This window comes from Lissotriton helveticus, chromosome 2_1, assembly GCF_964261635.1.
Source record: "Lissotriton helveticus chromosome 2_1, aLisHel1.1, whole genome shotgun sequence".
NCBI lineage: Eukaryota > Metazoa > Chordata > Amphibia > Caudata > Salamandridae > Lissotriton > Lissotriton helveticus.
The window spans coordinates 1,246,762,906-1,246,783,034 of record NC_136059.1 but is presented as its reverse complement, the minus strand read 5'-3'; the positions used below and the strand labels follow the sequence as shown (position 1 = coordinate 1,246,783,034).

Here is a 20,129-nt window from a genome sequence, read left to right as displayed (position 1 = left end):
AAACCGACGGTTCCATTGACAGAGAAACAAAAGCCTGCTACACTGCACCCAAAATGTTAACAACACTTACATATAGTTTCTGTATCCGGACCTGATGCCTTTCATATAACCCTCCATTGCGTTGAACCGCCTAGAGTTGAGAAGAGGGTTCACCTCGAAAACTTCCCACCAACCCCACTGTTCACAGCCGAAGACCTGAAGGCCCTGGGATCCAATCCACCCCAGCCAGGTTCTGCAAAACCCAGAATCAACGATCACACAATGGGTCTGTTGACCAATGGGCACCCTCCACCCCACTAGGCCTGACCCAGCACAGAAATTATACTTTACATGGTCACATCATTTTAGGATGCAAGCTACTTGAAATGGCAGTCACTTTGAAATGGCACTAAACAATTCACAACAAATGTAATTTTGTAGACGTATAACACTCACTTGGGCTTTTGCAACACTACTCTCCACCATAGACATTTGAGAACAGCGCTATAGCAGTAGGTCTAGAATTCAAGGGAGCACTTCATACAAGACATTAACCAGAGCCACCAAGTATGATGCACTGTCAGACTGACCGAGATCCAGTACTGAAATGGAACACACCCCTGTTTTCCATTACACAATGTGTTATGACACTACAGGCTTCATACAGCTGACAGACCACTTAGCACATGCACGTTCAAGAGGAAAACAAAGCAAGAGGGACAAAAATACAAAGAAGGGAAACAAAAGGAAGGATTGGTGAATTAACAGAGAACACGATCCGTTTGTGGCTCCAGTAGCGCATTTTGTTTACTTTGTGCAGAAGACATTAGACTAGACCCCTTGAATCCCAGTACGGGTGAGGTGGTATTCAAGCAGAATAATGAGTCTGGTGAGGTCGCAATGCAGCAAAAACACATCACAAGTCATCAAAGCCATATCCAGACAGCCGTGCGCTCCATTCGGTGGGCACTTTTAACACGCCATCAAAGCATGTTTGGAGGCACTGGTGCAAAGCACACTGCTCATAGTCAAAGGAATACAAAGGTCAGAGCACGCCCTGGATCACACAAAGATTTATTTGTTATACTGAGCAGGTTGTCATATTGAAAGAGCTGTACTCAGTAGAGGTGGCAGAGCCAAATCATTAACATGGCAAGCCGAGCCAATGGCCTAGCTTGGCTCCGAGAGCCAGGGTAAGAGCCTAGCATAAACATATCTGACATGTCTATCATTTAATAAACATCATATAAAAATATGACAAATAACTTTTCCAAACTCAAAAAAGAATATTTGTTTAAATCACTGGAATAAGGTGCATTTACTAAAAGTGATAGTTCTTAAACATAAAGTACGAAACATTCCGTCCCTGCTCTAATGACAACACAATTTGAGAACTAAGATGCAACTGAGTTTCCGGTCAGTTTTATGTTGCCTAGATTCTGATTATACCTGAGCAATATTCTATTAAATCAAACACAAAAGGTTTTTGAACAGTGCATATCAGGCATTTAAAGGCACTCATATGAGATAAGAATGAGGCGACTTCGTGAAATAAAATATTTGACTGAGATCACACAATTTTGTCAAGTGAAGAAGCTGGCGTTGATCCAAGGTTTTCTGTTTTATTTGAGTAATTCAGCCACTAGATGGTTATCTCTTTCTATGTCCTTTTTTGCATCAATGCTAATTCTTGGCGCAGGAGGTTAAGGCATGGATGGCAGGCAGAAGCCACATGAAGGCTCAGCTCATTTTGGGCTTGCTTGCCTGGCCCACAAGCTGAGCCAGAGGCAAGCATCTGGCTTGAGAATTCAGTAGCTCACCCCCCTCTAATTTGTAGCCGTCCCATGAGGAGAAAATGCAAGCAGGAAAATTTTTTTTGAATTCTTCAGTGGATGCTGTATTGATTTTAGGTCTCACCTACAGACAGCCTTTAACTGTCTGTTGTGCAAGTCTATGGGGTCCATTACGTTGTCTATCGGATTCGGCTCTGCCGAATCCGATTCAGCTCTGCCGAATGCGATTCGGAACCCGTCTTTCTGACCGATTCGGATAGCGTTCCAAACCACTGATTACGATGTTGAGAGAGTTCGGACTTTCCGAGTCGGTTCCGAATGACACTCGGAGGAACCAAGTAGTTTGGTGCGACTCGTACATGTCAACGGTCTGCATTTCCGACCGAGCGATTACGTTGTCAGATTCGGACAGACTTTCCGATACGGTTGTTTCAGCACGGACCTGCTGTCGAACTCGAGCTGTCGGCTGCTGAACGGAGCAAGAAGAGGGACCCAAGGGACCACTATTTGCAACCATGCACAGTGTGGCAGGCACCACGCTTTTCCCCATCCACCCCTTTCTTCAATGGGAGCCTGTGTATTCGGTCGGAACACAGGCTCCCATTGAAGCCAATGGAAGTCTGACCGAATCGTATTCGGAACAATCGTAATCGATAGGTAGGACTCCCCGGATCAGATTCAGTCGGAAACCATTCCGAGACTGATTTGGTCAGAATGCTTTCCGAACGACATCGTAAATGACCCCTTATTGTGGAGAATACCAACACTCACACTGAGCTTTGGGCCAGCCCACTGCTCACTACTGGCTGGCTTTCTTGTCACTCTAATTTATTTCCTTCTTACTCAATGGTTTTACTTCCTCCTCTCGTGTCCGTTCCTCTCTTGCAGTATAACTTCTTACCCATTATTTTAATTTGATGGCTTGTTTCCTCTTGCTACTCGCCTTCAGTTAACTACTTTTTACTTTGGCTTAGAACGTGCTACAGTTCAGTACACTATGTGCTTTGTTCTCTCCTGCGTGCGCTGGTGTTCTTCTGCGTTTACCGTGATCACCGCCATCACCTCTTCCCCTTTGATGCTCGTCTATTGCTTCCCTTCAGCTCAGCTATTTGTTTTTTTCTTTTTCTTAAATTTAAGCCCCGCGACCACAATATTCCCTTTTTTCTTGCTGCAACATACTCCCCGCCCTCAACTCCTCACTGTTTTTTAAATTCTTTATTTATATTCATTTAGTCACAAACTACCATCATGTTCACAGGAAAAATAGGTCTGGGTACAATCTGCGGCACTCATAAGCTTCGCATGTAAGGCACAATAAGGTATACCATAAAATATAGAAAACAGAATAGACAAAAGGAAGTGGGGGCGGGTGAGGAGGAAATGATTATGCATGATTTCCTATTTCAGATTAATATTCGTGCACTTCACAAAGATCTTAGCAATATTAAAATGAGAAACGGGTGACACAATGTTTATGAATATAAAGAACCCTGAACAACCTAGGATATATGATTGCAAACGTATATGCTCTAATGCAACAACTGTGAGAGGCTGAGGGGACCAGGTTTAGTCACCCATTGGCATCATTTCCACTGCGGTACAGGAAGTCTGCCAGCTTGTCACAAATTTGGTGATACACTAAGACAACCAACTCTGCCGCAAACATGGGGTACTATTTGGTCCTTTCCCTTTTTTAGCGTCTGGCAGCTGCAAATTGCAGCCGGAATACTACTTTTTGAAAATGAAGGCCCCTTGTACATATTGGACACCCACGTACTACCTCCTGCAGACGAGGTTAAAAATACAGACCAAGAAATCTCGTGGGGAGTTAATGTGCTCCATCAGGGATGGCAAATGGGCGACTACATTTGCAACATGAATAGCAGAAAGCTGTTGCCCTTCTCTTCCGACACAGCATTGCCATGCTCTAGGAGCACCCAAGGTAGCATTTATTACATTAAAGGCAGGAGTCGAATTGCCAGCTACAAACAAATCTGGCTCAGTAGCATATTTAGAAAACTGTGTGTTATTCAATATAAGCTTTATTTTACTTAAAGAGGCCGCACGCCACACTGATACAATTGGACATAATAATATGAATACGGTGCGATCCAGATGGTAGAGTCCTCACCAATCAGTCAGATGTTTGGAGGGTTCTACCATCAAACAGGAGATCTCAGTTAGATTGGTATAAAAAGTGGACCTGCAGTGGCAGGTATTGTCTTAGCCAATGTCGGTTTAATTACAGATGGCTAATTACTGCCATTTAGTGAAAACAGTGTAAAATAATAGAAATGCAACTTTTTTTTGTGTAGGACAAGTATTTTATATGAGACTACACCACAATTTTGCTACCTATCATAACAAAACAACCCCTTCTGACATTAGGCACACTTGAACAGCTGTATATTTTTATGCAGTCTTGTTTTCCTGCTGTACTAGCTCATAAGTGACTAACACAGACTTATGTATGGAACTCCTGTACGATTCAAAGACAACAGTCCACAATGTAGAAATGCTTGCCAACTAATTTCAATGTCTAACTGCAAACTGACACTTAGTACCATTGCTATGGATGGTAATTTATGTTTTTTTACACTGGGAAAAAATGTATTTTTTCCAATAACGTCTGCGACTGCTTCCTATTTGTTTATATATATATATATGTGAAGCCGTTTTTGTTGTCCGCATATGAATTAATGATTTTTTTCATTAACATTTGGTGGAATCCAGGCCCCTCCCTAGGTAGGCTAAAGTGGCTTCGTGGTATTTCAAACAATGTAGGGTGGCCCGGAGATCACTCTCAGATGGCATTAAGAGGGGACAGAAGGATTTAATCAAGAAAGCAAGGGCCTCTTATAAAGCTTCGATAGTCAGGGCCAAGCAAAAGTATGAGAAGGAGAAATGAGAAGCCCTGTTGAATTTATAAATAAATAAAAATAAATGCAGAGAAAGATCAGCACTTGTTTTGGTATATTTTGGTCGACAGGACTTTGGAATCAGCTGTCCAGTTGAACTCTAGCATCTCTGCAATAGCATGGATTGACCACTTTTCAGGGCTGTATGCCGGGGGGGGGGCGGACCCATTGATGAGGCAAAGATTCACCCTGATTGTACTAAGGGCCTCCCTGTGAAGATAGTAGTGACTGCTTGCACACGGAATGACTTATATAACGAGACCCTGCCTTAACTGAGAGGATGTGAATTTCTCCCCATTACCATCAGGGAGGTTTACCAAAGTCATAGAATGGATCACTCCAGGAAAAGCTCAGGGGTGAGATAAAGTGCCTGGGGACTTGTTCAAGGCAGATTTTGACATTTGTGGACATTACTTTGTTATATATTTCAATTGTATTTTGGAAGGCTTGCTCATTCACCCCACTTGGGCAAGGGCCAAGTTCATACCAAATTACATGAAAGGCTTGCGGTCCCGGTCATCCAAATACTAGCCAATATGCCCTATAGGAAGCTCCCAAAATTATCATTAGTCGCTTATTGTTGGATGGGCTGGGTGTGGGTCTTCTAACCCCTCTTCATGCAGGGTTCAGATCAGGGACCAGTACCATAGACCAAGTATTTCAACTACAGCTCGTATATTGAAAGTAAATTGTCGTGAGAGGTGGTCAGCTCTATGTAGTCTTTGTTGACCTCCGCACCTCCTTTGATCTTGTGGCAAAGGAGGCCCTTTGGAAAGTTCTAATCCATCAGGATGCCCAGAGATACCTTGTTGATGTCATCAGGAGGTTGCATCAGAAGAACTATGCACACGGTAGGTACTGCAAATATGGGGAGTTGACAACATTCAGGGGGGTAAGGCAGGACGGTGTCCTTCCCCCAACCTTGTTTCCATTATACATTAATGACCTGGTAGCTCAGTCACAGAAGTGCAACCGTGACGCCCGAGCGTAGCGTGCAGGAAGATCCCAGCGCTCCTGTTCGCTGACGACACCATACTGGTATGCAAATATTGGGTATTCAAAATATCCTAGACCAGTTTGGTGTCTTCTGTGAGCAGAGAGGGCTGGAGATCAACCTTCAAAAGACCAAGTATATGGTCTTTATTCCTAGCCACACAACCTACCCAAACCAGAATCTGAATGGTGCTTCCCTCGAGTATCTGGGTCTTACCCGGATGGAGAATTTTGACTGAATTGCACAGGAACTCCACAAGAGCAAGTTGCAGCTTGACCATTATGCAGAGGCATTGTGAGGTGTTTTAAGGGTTCCTGCTTTTGACCAATATTCATGGCCATGCAGATTTTCAACCTACAAGCACTTCTAGGCTCATTATATGGGGAGAGCTATGGGGACATGAGAAGGTCACTGCTTTGGAGGTGGTTGAGAATCATTTTTTGCGAACTCTGACAAATATCCCTACTAGTACCCCACTCCTGCCACTACAGTTGGATCTTGGCCGTAGGTCTATCGCCCACAAAGCAGCTTTTATACTTTTGCTGTATTGAAGACAGGTATGGGCCTCTGTGGATTTGGCCCTGTATCAGGCGGGATTGGAGGATCTACTCAGGCATCCTTGAGTATCTAGGATCCCCTGTTTGGGTATTATAATAACTACCTAACAAAGCTGGGGTGTGAACATCTGTGGTCGAATCCAGGAAACCATGGCTGGTGTGCCAAAGACTGCTCTCACGGGGAATTATTGGAGGCATATAGATGGAGAATTGAGATCGGGCAGGAGTATGGGTGCTTTGACTCCAGCTTTCTTGGAATTCAGAGATACCTTCCTTATGGAAGAATACATTGACTCTAATGAAGCCCCGTTGGCAAAAACCTTGTACGTTACATTTTGTTTCGGGACCTTATCATTGCGTACATTTACCGCTAAATGAGGGCACGCGGATACCAACCAAGGTATAGCTTGCCCTCTTTGTCCCCAGACATTAACCATATCTTATTCTTTTGTCAACGTTATCATAATCATAGGAAGAAGTGTATTCTGTGTATGATGACACTTTAAGCTTTAAAGACCAGATCAACGCAGTGACCTCAACCACCTAACTCATTCTCAGAACCTGTAGGAAAATAATCCGCCTACTTCCGAAAGTTGCACAACAAATAGTAGTCTCAGCCCTGGTATTGTCCAGGCTGGACTATTGCAATGGTCAATACTCAAGTTGCAAGAAGACTCCATGCATAAATTGCAAATGCTGCAGAATGCTGCTGCTAGACTCCTTACTGGTATCCCTAAGTATGCATCCATCTCCCCATCTATGAAAAAACTCCACTGGCTACCAGTCAAAAAGCGCACCCAATTTAAGACACTTTGTCTGGTGTTCAAGGCCCTGTAAGGATCTGGGTCTGACTTTTTAAGGCAACAACTCCGCTGGTATATACCAAAAAGAACACTCTGTTCATCAGAGGCCAAGCTTGTAACAACACCACGAATAAAAAAATCAAAATGGGGGGCAGAAGTTTCACCGCCAATGCAGTTAATGCCTGGAATAGGCTCCCCCTACATCTAAGAAGTACGACCAATTTGTTGGCCTTCAGGAAGTCCCTAAAAACATGGCTCTTTCACAACTAACCAGCTACACCCACTCAGGTATCCCACGGGTAGGACCTCACCTTAGCGACAGGACACCTTAGGGTAGCAGCTGCGCTTTACAAATCCAGTTAACATTGACATACTCTACCACTCTATCGAAATATCGGGATTTGGGGCTTTATGATTGTTTCTAGAATCCTCAGATCCAATACATCACCCTTGATCGTATTTGCTGTGCTCTGTTTTTCACTGTGAGCATGTTTAAACAGACAGGGCAGTGTAGGGCTATGAATATTGTATTGCATTGGCCTTTGTTATTGGTAATGTGATCCATCAGAAAATAGTTTAACTACACCTTGCAACTTAGTGGCATTCTTAAATAAGGTGTTAATCTTCTAGTGGAATCCAAAAGCACAAGTTATTTGGCTGCAGCCTGTTCAGAATAATATGATTATAAATGTTTACAGACCAGTTAAATACAATTGTCTTGGTATTACGATCATGGGGAATACCAGGGTATGGTTCGCCGGCCTAGCCTTTTCATGGAAAGAAGAACGTCTCATTACCTGTCCCTATCTCTTTTTTCACCCCTTGCTTCCTGCTCTCTTCAGTCTGCCTTTCTCTCTTCTTCAATAAAGAATGCCATTAGGGGTTAGCTATATAAACTGCGATGTATAAAGGGCAATTGTTTCCTCTTAAACTAACCCCGTAACAACTGTTTGCAAATGTTTTTCTTGTATAAAAATAATAAAAAATAAAAACGGGATTAATGTTTACAGATTATGCTGCTATTTAAGAACTATTTATTAAATGGTCTTTTATAATGTTTTTCAAATACTTTTATTGTTTTTACCGCTTTTTAGAGTTCTTTTATGTGAATTGCATTTATGTGAACTTTTATGGCATTATTGCTGAATACAGATTCTACTGTATAAACTGCATCAACATTTTGTAAAGAAATAAAAAATGATTACACACAATTTTTTAAACCCCTATTTGGATAGGTTCTATTATTCTTGATTTCTTTAATAAATATACATTGCCCATACATAGATTTAGGTACCATGAATTGGTGTTCTTTAAATTATATTTTGTTGTACTGCTTGAACACTCAGGCTCCTGGGGGGCTATAGCTTTGCCCTACTGCATATGGATATTGGGAGTTTGTCAATATTTTCTTTTAAATATATTTTCTTGATAAGTTAAAGATCAATACATAGAAATATTTATGGCTAGATGCAGGTTACATTTTGAAGTTTCGCAAAATGAATGTTTGTACAGATTTAAGGTGGTTCGGCAATGGAGGGCCCACACTGCCCCATCAATCCAGATGTGGAAGTGTGTGGTCACTATAGAAAATGGAAACATTGACTGCTGTGGAGGAGGATAGGGTTTCCGGATTCAAAAGAATATGGGCCCCTTTTCATACATACATGAAAACCCGAAGGTAGATTGGCATGGGTTCTGATCGCATCCCTAAATTTCTAGAGGCATCGGGTTTATGTGATCCAGGTTCCTCTTAACCTCTTCAGCGCGGCGCAAATTCGTGCGCTGTGCTGAACGTTCTATTGGGCTTATGGACTCATGACGGAACGGTTCCGTCATGAGCACAGGCCAACCGACGCTCATGACGGAACCGTTCCGCCATGAGCACCGAAGGGGTTATTATTCCAAGGGCCTAATTACGAGTTGCTCGTAATATTCCAACCCATGCTTTAGCCCCTGGTTACACTTGGGTCAAAATTACAGGTTTGAAGGTAACCTGCCGATATTGAACAGGGGAAAACATGCGCTATTTACTGTATCAAGCGGAATCTGGTGCATTAAACCCCCAAATCAGCATGTTATTCCTCATGGACTCGTAATAGGTGTTATCACATCCGATAAATAACATAATTGGGAGAGGATGTAGCCTTACAGCTAGAGCGGTCGACCCCGAAGCTGGGGAACCGGGTTCGAATTTCAGCAACACAGCTCAACATCCTGTGATTCTGGGCAAATCACTTAATCTCCCTGTGCCTAACAAAAATGAATGTGTCCATCTGTAACGAAACTTGTGCTCATGTAAAGTGCTCTGATAGCTGATGTCTCGGGTCAAGTTCGTGGTATATAAAACTCTTCTGAAAAACCTCTGGTATCGTTAAAATAGGCGATAAATAATGCCTCAACTTGTAAATCGGGCCCTATGTGGACTATTGAAACATTGAATTGGATTTACACTAGATATACACAGATGGTGACGCATATAGCAGATAAGGAACATCTACTTTTGGGGACTACTGTAAGCAAAGTACATAAGAGGTACTGTACCCGGTGCAATGCTTACGCTGGAACGTTTGGTCATTGTTGCTATATATTATATGTAGGTTGACATCCCTAGGTTGGGACTAATATGTGGAGTTTGGGCTGTTATGTCACTCTCTGTTTTGTTATAGTTTGTTTCATTCAAATGAGGACCCTTTGCTGACAGAAAAAGTTCTCTTTGATATGATGCCTAATGATAAAATGTGACTAGGACTGCGTCTGGCTTATTTTCATTATATACATGTTTTGCCTAGGGTCTAATGACCACTATTTTCAAATCTGTACCGTAAACCAAGGTCTTCTTCTGCCCCATTGTTAGGTAGAAAATACTGATCGCCTAACTAGCGTTGCTGTGCCTAACTAGCGTTGATGATCGGACATCTGAGGACAGTTGGAAGTTGCAACAGTTCAGCTCAAATGTGGTCTCCTGGCTCTGGTCTAGGCTTGCTGTTGAAGACTAGTGTTACATACAATGTATGTAAAGTGCTTTACATACAATGTATGTAAAGTGCTAACTGTTCTATCTTACTGGAAAATAATAAAAAATAGGTTTAAAAAATGGTTTTCTCCAGAGGGAGTTTTATAACTCCAAGATCCACAACAAAAAATAAAAAGTACAACATTTGACAGAATTTGTTAGAAGGGTATGTTTCCACATAGCACCATTCCCTGCAAAATAGACAGTCTCCCTCATACAATTCAATGCCAGAGACTAACCGGACTAAACAATAACACGACGAAACATGAGAGAAATTTGGTGCTTAAATTAGGCAGCCAACCATCAGGTGGAAGCATGGGGTACAAGCAACTGAATACAGCAGTGAAACACTGTCAGCATTGTTAGTACGCATTTATCTACCACTTACAACTTCCATCCTTCTCGATGAGAGAACTTAAAAGTCAGTAGTGCAAAAGTGCTTGACACTAACCATAAAGGATCTGTGCTATGTCTCAAATGGAAAAACTCATCCACTTCAGATCATACTCTGTACATTAAAAACATAAATGCCCCCTCCATATTTGTAAGATTCATATACATTATATATTATCCCCCTTATACCCATGGATTCACAAGTCATGAAATCGGACTTGCCTCCACACGACGGCTGCTATTATACTGCATGAGGTTGACACCTAGGACAAAGTTGGGATCCATAAAAGCAGTGGTTCTAGCGCAGGACATAAGAGCAGCGGTGCTAATGCAGGTTTCCTTGCAGAATTTATGTGCACAGCACCTCAAAGAAACAAAGCCTGTGTACGTGTGCATGCCATCCAACACAGACCACTAAACCTACTGATCATGTGATGGATCAATGAGCAAAGGCAGAAGAACACGCAACACTGAAAATACACCTAATATTATGACCTTCGTCCGGCTGCATGAACATTCAAAGAGAACACCCCCCTTCTGAAGAGATCACACACTGTAAGAGATGGGATAAAAGAGCAATCTCACCTGTATGAGTGCGTATATGCTGAATATAATTGTTCTTCCTGTCTGAGAAATAGTTGCACTCATGGCAGGAGTATACTTTTCGCGGGAAATGGTTCCTTAGATGTTTTTTCCAATGATATTCACTAACTGTATTGTACGTGCAAATGGGACAGCTGAACACCTTCTCGTTGTCACCCACTTGGTTGTGGTGTTTCAAATGAGCCATATAGTGGTCGTATCGGCTAGTGTTGTACCCACACCGTTCACAGCGAATAGGTCCTTTCATTAAGTCCGACTCTTCTGGCGTGCCCGATTCAGCTTCCTTTGCCTGGGCTAGTTTTTCTGCATCTTCCTCGGCAATGAATTTCTGTGCGCTGTGAACCTTAATGTGAAGAACAAACTCTTCTTCTGATCCAGCCACGTACTGACATGGCTTGCAACGGAATGGCTTGCTCTTTGAATATTTGTTTTTCTCGTCAGTGAGCCCAGGGGGATCCGCAGTGCCCATTCTCTGATCTCCATCCACACTGCTCACGGTTGACGATTCTGAAATACTACAGGATCCATCTTTCTGATTTTCAGAATCCTCACTACACATTCGCTCATTTCCCTCACAATCAATCTCCATTGTGCACTGGGCAGTCAAACTGTCTCCTTCACTGTCTGAAAAACTACCATCTTGGACAGTGCTCAGTTCAGCCATTTGTTTTTCTTCCTCAACATGGTACTCGGAGCAGCTGCTCCCAATCTCACCAGTCAGGGCAACATCTGCCAGCATGAAGAGTTGAGGTGCTGCCAGCTCTGCTTTAGAAAGGTCGTACATGCCAGAAGCCATGGTCATCCCCATATCTGTATTGCCAACAAAGAAGCAATTACTCCCAGACTGGCTTAGCACCTGGGTAGCCATGATGGCAATTCTGCAATGAAAAAAGGAGATTAATTTCACTCAACTGTACAAAAACAAGAGTGGCACTTCGAATACTTTAATATGGTAAAGTTGGCATATGGTTTTGAAAATACAACTTCCGATCACAAATCTACCTAGTATTAAGCTAAGACAGTGTACGGTTGCATAGATTTTCCTAGCTGCTTCAAAACGTGCACCAACACAGTAGTTAAAATGACTTTCGTAGTTAAATATTAAAGCAATAGATCCAATAGGACTATCGCACTGTACTTCGCAGAAATAATGACAACATATTTACTTTCGTAGTTTAATAGCGTAGACATCAAAGTGATGACCAGGAGGAGCAGCCAAACTATAGTGAGTATACAGAATAGAGACATATTTTGCATTGCCATAAAGGTTTTGTGTCAATTAACTGTCCAGAAAGCAGACCGGACCACTAGTACGGGGTCAGAAGAAGGGGCCAATTGAAATGTATACATTATCTAGTGTGCAATAGAGGATGCAATAGAGGATGAAATAGGGACCTCACAGACTTATATTTCAGGTTTGGTGTCTTCAGCATATCATAAGATTAACAAAGAAGAAAAAAAACAGGAGGAAGGCATGGTCAGTAGGGAGTAGAAACAGGAATTTGCAAAGCCAATTGGTCTGGCTTTAATGCGCCAACGCATGTGCACACAGACATTCACAAATGCACTTTACATGCATAGATTACGAATGTTGTTTATCATATTAAAGCCTGCCCTACTGACTTTATTAAGGTCGGTAAAAACAAGAGCAAAAAGTTTGCTTTCTGTGTATAATGCATATAGGAGTTGTAGACCTGAAAACTACTTCCTGGAAGATGGCATGATACACCCAACAGCCAAAAGCATGAAGTGAGGGAGCAATAATCTTATGCGGTGAGCCATAACATAGTTTTCAGGCCAAGACTTTGAAGCAGCTTTAGAGGACTCAGTAGACTGCTGCGTCTCCAACATGCATACACAGAGGGGTTTTCGTCAGCTAGATTGATCCACTAATCTTTTAAAGACACTCACGGTTTGCTTCCACCCACCATAGCATGGCCAATGAGTCAACCTACTATACCCACTGGCTCCCTTCACGTTAGTGATTGCATAAAAGCATATTCATGTTATCCACTTCCACCTAAAAAAGTTCTATCTTTCCAGGGACAACCCTTGTTCAGTCTGTCTTTTTTCTTTTTATATTAACTTCAAATACCAGTCGTTTATTTTGCCTGCCCTTTGGGTGCTCAGTTAGAAGACGACTTATTTTATATCTCCCATTTAAAGTTGCTGTAATAAAGTGCTGAAGTGACAATGCAACTATTTAGCAGTCTGCAGCTTGAGTGCTTTACATCAGTGGTTCCCAAACTTTTGACTCCTGAGGACCCCCATTGAGTCGCCACTGGAAGCCGGGGACCCCCATACAATTTGTATGAGTTAAATTTCAAACATTAACCCCTTGCGCGCTCGTGACGGAAGCATTCCGTCACGAGCCACGGCGGGGCTGTGCTGGTGACGGAATGGTTCCGTCATGGCCCGGCCACCGCGCCTGCGTGGCGCTGATTTCGCGCCCGCGCGGCGCGTTCTATTGAGCGGGACTGGCAGTGACGGAACCATTTCGTCACAAGCACAGCGCCACCGCGGCTCGTGACGGAGTGGTTCCGACATTAGCATGGCGGCGCCGCGCGGCCCCCCGTGCCCCCTAGCGCCACGGCGGAATTACCGCCGCGGCCAAGTGGTTAAAACAGTAATTCGAAAAAAATACACACGTGTGCACACAAAACAAATACTCAAAGTACTAAGGATTTTGGGGCCAGATGTACGACCATTTCATTTAGCGCCTTGCAATTGGAGACACATTGAGAGTGGCAAATTGCGAGTCGCTAAATGAAATGTACAACAGTTTGTTTAACGCTGTTTGGGATTCCCAATGGGGTCGCAAATTGCGAGGTTCATTAATATTAATGAGCCTCTCGCAATTTGCGAGCCCATTGGGAATGCCAGCCCTCCCAGCGATGGTGGCCTGCTGGGCTTTGCAGGCCACCATGTCTCGGACTGCTTTTAAATAAAGCAGTTTAAAAAAAAAAAAAAGCAGCCTGTTTACCATGCATTTAAAAAAAAAAAAAAAGAAAATGAAACGTTTTCGTTTCATATTCTAAGGGCAGGCAGAGGTCCCTGGGACCACTGCCTGACCTTCAAAAATTATTTAGCATGCATTTGGGAGACCCTTTCCCATTTGCGAATGCATTACCATCTACTTGAAGTAGGTGGTAATAGTGACTGTTTGCGATCGCAAAACATTTGTACATGGTTTTGAGACTCGCTATTTGGAAGAGAATGCCCCTTCCAAATAGCAAGTTGCAAAATCTATTTAGAGAGTCGCATGCGACTCGCGAAATAGGCTATGTACATGGCCCAATAGGTTTTTGCATGCGCAAACGGGTTTGCGAACCCATTCGCGCATACAAAAACAGATCGTACATCTGGACCTTAGTATTTTATATTGAAGTAATAGCCCCTCTGTCACATGTATTTCATTTGATTTGTAGCATCTCTCATACCATTGTAGGATGTCAGACCACTTTACATCACACACATATAGAGACATTGAATCATACATGTAAATCAGTGTGTATATAAAATGTTTACAGAGTGCTTGGTCTGGAAAAGCACAAACTCAGGATTCAGAGCATAACACAGTGGCTAGCATTGACTTTAACATTAACAATTTATTTCCACCCAAATATATCTTTTTAGCAGCATCAGGATAACGAATAACTGGGACAAAATATAAGTTACTAACTGGTACCATGCAGTTTGCAAGCAGCTCTTTGATGACAGTTTATAGGTCCCTCTGCTAGATTACGATTGTCACTTATGAAGTGCACAGTAATAAAGGAATCTCTGTGACAAAAGCAGTGACCACGAACCTAGGCACATAAAAGGCTGCTTTTTAAGATGCATGTTACACATTCTTTGCAGTAGGCACATTAACCCTCTGTGCTACATTAGTTAAATCAAAGCTGCCACTGAACAAAACTCTCCTCACTCTCCAGCAGGTACATTAATCACTGGCATTCTCTTGACACTTTTATTGTTGCTGGAAAGCTGCTAATTATACAAGAAATGTTTCTGTGCTTTTAAAACTGTTGCCTACGGACCCCCTGGGAATGTGTCACGGACCCCTGGGGGTCCGCGGACCACAGTTTGGGAAACACTGCTTTACATGATTTATTTCGGTCTCTTTCACAAAATAATAATAATAAAATACAAAGTCCGACTGAAAGGCTTATTTATAAAACCTCACTAGTAAAGTGGATGCATCAATTAATGTTTTCAATATAAATTGTTTTACTGTAAGCAATATGGCAGTCACGTTTAGGGGGCTGCATGTCTTTTTTGTTATTTTTGGGGTATATGCTTCCATTGGAAAAAAACTTTTCATAATGTTGCCAAGGCCAGACACATTCACTTTTCCAATGCTTTATGAGCATTGACAGCAATACGACAAGCTGACAACTGTGCTGTCAGGTCAGGACTAAAATGGGACTGCAGCAGCAGGCGCAATATCACTCAGATCACATTGTGCGGAGATTGCTGGGATGTGGAGCAATGATACTCCAGTAAAATACCCATTTCCAAAGAAAGTAAACACCACAATTAGACTTCTGGAAAACACCATTAATAAGTAATAGCCAGATAGTTAATTTCTGTGAACTCATATGTAGAAGCGCAAGAGTTACAAACCTATATAGAATATCAGATTTAACTTTTTATCGATATTTAATAGCCATTTTCTCACAATAGCAATGACTTCAAAGAGCAAGTAACATGATACACATCTCTATATTTGACAACACAATAACTCCCACTCGGTATGCCACTCTTCATCACACTGTGTTGAGTACAGGGCACAAGTCCTAAAAAAAGAAGTAGGGGGACTGATCAGTAAGACAATATGAAAATGACCTCATGACATCACGACATAGCGCCATAAAAGAAATAAAACTGTGCAATTTTAATTATTTGTGTACATACTGGGACAGACTAACCCATCTGACAGTCTACAGTGTATGCATTTATATACAGGGACAGAACCAAGGCAAAAGCATGCCTCTCCAAAGTATCTGTGAAGAGAATGCAAGCTGTGTGCCTTTATTTCCCTCTGTGGCATTTACATTTAAAGGTAAGGTTCCAGACGGCCCCCAGTCAGCATATACAAACAAAAGGAGGCCGGATGGCCCCTTAACCCCTTGGATGCTGATGACGAGCTCAGCTCGTCATCAGCTACGGCGCTAATGTGCGGATGACGAGCTGAGCTAGTCATCTAACGCGGCTTTTTGAAAATTGCCGCACACAGCGGGAAAAGCCGCCGCATCGAAGCGGTTAACTTCGACCCAACTGGAGGTGAAAAAAGGCTCCCTGCATGCTGCTGCTGGGAATGTAAAGCAGGCAACGTGCAGGTGCTGCTGAACGTGTTCCGGTGCCTGAAAATTACACTGGGACAAGTTCAGCATATTTCTGTGGGGCCCAACTTCTTGGCGGGGGTAAGGCGTCCACCCTCTGAAAAGGGGGGGGCGTGTACCCCTGACTCGAGCCCTGGTTGAGTAGCTCCGAATTCGGAACATCACACAAGATCGGCCTTGTCTCCTGTAGTCAAGGAACTCTCTGGTAGTGACACAACCTGATAATGCAGTTGATCCTACACTTTAATGGACATGTATTTTTGAAACACCAAACATATGGATGACGGGGAATAGGTTAGATTGACATAGCTCTCTTTTTTCACACTGTTCCAAGAATCTTGGATGCAGCCAACTTTATTAACATACTCCGACAAGGAAATCTGCAATGGGTCATTGTTATGATGAACACACATGATGGTCTACCTAACGTAAAGATCTTAAAGCCAGCAAACACTACTTTAATGCAGCTCCCCAAGCAAGAAAAATGGCATGAGATTCAATGATGTGCAGGTTGAGAGAGTCAACCTGCGCATACTATATACGAGCTGGAGCCAACTTCGAATACATGGGGGCTATTCTGGACTTGCTCCAGTGAAGAGTCAGACTATAAGGCAAGGCATGCTCTTTTCAGCACCAAAAACATGTCAAATTCAGGCAAAGTGAGTAAGAGGCATGAGAGGCCTTCAGCCAGTGCACATAGGCTGTGTTGCTATCTCGGCAGGCAGCGGACACGACTGCCATGGTTGGCGTAGGCCAACGGCAGCATGTCAACTTATGGATCGCCATCATGAACTGCACTGAGAAGGCAAGTTACTCATATGCAAGTGTACTAGTGCCAGGCTCCATTGTGGCTGTTTATTTGATCATATGAGGGTGCAGCTTTCGTGATTTTAGAATTACCTACTTGATTACCAAAGGGTCTGCTACCAAGGCTTTGTAGAGTGACAACTCTATAATGATGGAGTAACAGCGTATAAGTAGTTTAACCCCAAATGATGCCTGCTTCAAAAGCCAAATCTATTGTAGCTAACCCTGTGGCTTAGAATAGCAGTTAGGGCCATGGCCACCCATCCTCAGTCAGTTGTGTCACCATAACTTGACAGTGACTTCAAAATCCTGCATGCAAGCTCTCCTGCGAAGTGATGTAACTGAAGTACTGACCACTGGATCAACTTCTTGTAAGGACATGAATTATTTTTCAAACCACGAAGTTAAAACTAGTCTTATTGGAGTTTGCTGCTTCCTGGAAGATAATTAGGGGCTATGGAAATACAAAACAGATACTACAAACATTAGTCTAGCGCCTGCACAGACAGCTGGGCTGTTGAGAGTTGTCGGGCACAAGCCGAGGAGTCTGAAGCAGGTCACATGCATTGCCGCAGTACCCAGAATATGCGACATAGCAAACTTTCTTGGCCAACCAAATCCGACATGTCACCAACACAATGTTGCATTCTTGTACTGAGCATAACTCTTAAATGGCAATGCACCTTATAGCCAGAGCAGCTGTGGCCTATCATATTACATCGTGTCATATATTACCATATTACACCCCTAGTGTAATAATATATGAAGAGTTTGCATAGAGTTGTTATGCAAGTAGTTTTGTTGGACCTGCAATCAGTAAAACGATCTAACGCGGAAAATAACCGGCCCACGCTGTGTAAAACCACAAAAACGAACCTAATTTATTAAAAATATATTTTCACGTCTGCTCCTTGAAAAAGTGGCTCTCAATTGTGACAAATCCTAATTTGTGGAGTGAGTTGGTTAGGGATTGCTAGTGGTGGAGGAATAATTCTTATAAAAAATACTTGTTGGCAGGCATTAAGGTCTTTTAAAAAAAAACAGTGTTGTTAATAACTCATGCGGTCGTATTTTACAAAGGCCTTGAGATGCCCTCTCTCTCTCGTGATTAGGCCTAAATCATTTAATAACTATCACGAAGTGGAGTGGCCGGGGAGTCAACAGCAGCGCCTTTATCATGTTCAGTGGAGCAGCAGGAAGCAGCGCCTGGTGCTGAAATGTGGGAACGGACACAGCAGGACGCCCTCGGGCTCGGGGGGCAGGGTCACAGCCCCTCACAGGGAGAGGATCAGACCACTGCCGAGGCGGCCGGGCGGTTCCACGGACTCCCGGGCTACGAGAGCTGCATCCGGCCATTTTCTGAAAACCACCAGCACAGGGGCCGGGGGCTGCACTCCCGAGAGTCAAACAAAGTTAAGCGGGGCGCTTCGGGGGGACTCCGACAGTGCTCCCTGCCCGGCGCCATCGCTGGTGAGGGCTGAGTGAAGTTGGGAAGTCGAACTCGGCGAGGAATCTTTGGAAACAAGTTCGAAGCGAACAAAAGTTTTCAAAGAGACGGTGGGGGAGCAGCTGCACCCCCCGCGGAACTCCCCCAGCGCCCCTGGTCGCTGCCCACTGCAGGCCGCTTATCTGGCTCGGTAAGCCCCCCTCAAACACTGAGATTTCGGGTGCGCCTGCCCGCGCCACCCCCTCGCTCCTCCTGGCCGTGGTGCTGATCGCGCTTCCGGCCCTTCCCCCCGCGCGCCGATCAGCCCTGGACAGCGCCTCTCCCGGGCCAGGCACCGGCAGGGCCCCCCCTCTTCCGCACCCCTCCCCGAGTGGCCTCTCACCCCCGGGCGGGTCGCCTCGCTCCGGCTCCGACCCCCTCTCAGCTCTCCGAAAACTCCGGCCGACGCCACATTCCACCACAGGCCGACGCGCTCCCCGCACCTCCAGCGGGAGTCAGCGCGCGCGCTCCCCGGCACACTGCTGCCTCCAGCGCGCGCGCTCTCCTCACTCACCCGCGTGCGGCGTCCCCCTGTGTGTCGATGTGCGCAGGCTCGGAACGCTCGCTCAGTCTCGCGCTTCGTTCTATCGGCACGCGCGCTCTGGGTCGCGAGGCAGCGCCGAGCTACGTGTTAAGAGTAAGAGTTGCAGCGGCGTGACTGAGCGCGCGCGTCCGCGCGGCCCCCCTAACCCCTCCTTGGCCGAGGGAGGCGGGGGGAGGAGGAGGCTCCAGGGCGCTGTCCAGACAGCTCTAGTACAACACGAGCCGACTGATGCGGAGCGAGCACGCCGTGGGGCACCCGCACCCAGGGCACTTTAAACCCTACCCTTAACTCCCGAAGCATGTGCCACCCGGGGAGTGGGTTTAGCGGACTATAGGCCTGCTCGCCACTGCTTCAAGTCCTGCGTGCGAAGTGAAGCCGGAGCAGGCCCACTCGAAGTTAGTTAGTCAAGAAACAGCAGGCGACAGCCACCAGCGGCTCCGACACGAGGCTCTCACCCCCCCACCCAGTATGAAGGTCATCCTGACTCGTTTCTCCAGACACTGCTCTGCTAGGCGTGTGCGAGAAACAGAAAACCCAACTTAAATCAGACGGGGCCATTTTGTAAATACAAAGAGATATCCGAGAAAGCTCTAACGTGGAAGTCCACGCACAGCCTTCTTTACTTAAGTAATCCCAGCACATGGCGCTGGTTAAATACTCACAAAATGAGTTACACCAACCATGCAACTTTTGACTGACTGTTGGGCACTTTGCTCGAGTTGTAATGCTTAATGTACGTACCCCTATTCCCAGCGGTCACGTTGAATGTACGCAGTTAGAAAAATGTGATCGTATTTTTGTGATAGTTTTTGTTCGAATTAAAACTATCAGTTTCTACCTTTTACGGACGATTAATTTGCCCCTCCCTTGCGCATTTCTTGGTTAGCCTGTTTA

General features: G+C 44.3%; 1 protein-coding gene across 2 annotated transcripts in view; it reads right to left on the bottom strand.

Annotated features, from left to right (window-relative positions):
• Positions 1–19,281, bottom strand: part of REST (RE1 silencing transcription factor) — a 32,751-nt gene extending 13,470 nt beyond the window's left edge. The window contains exons 1-2 of one of the 2 annotated variants that reach the window (XM_078676195.1): positions 19,206–19,281; positions 11,036–11,931 (exon numbers count right to left, since the gene is read on the bottom strand). In XM_078676195.1, the coding sequence (XP_078532321.1) occupies positions 11,036–11,921 (886 nt within the window). In that variant the 5' untranslated portion in view covers positions 11,922–11,931; positions 19,206–19,281. The other variant, XM_078676194.1, reaches the window with a different exon arrangement.
• Between the last annotated feature and the right edge of the window lie 848 nt (positions 19,282–20,129).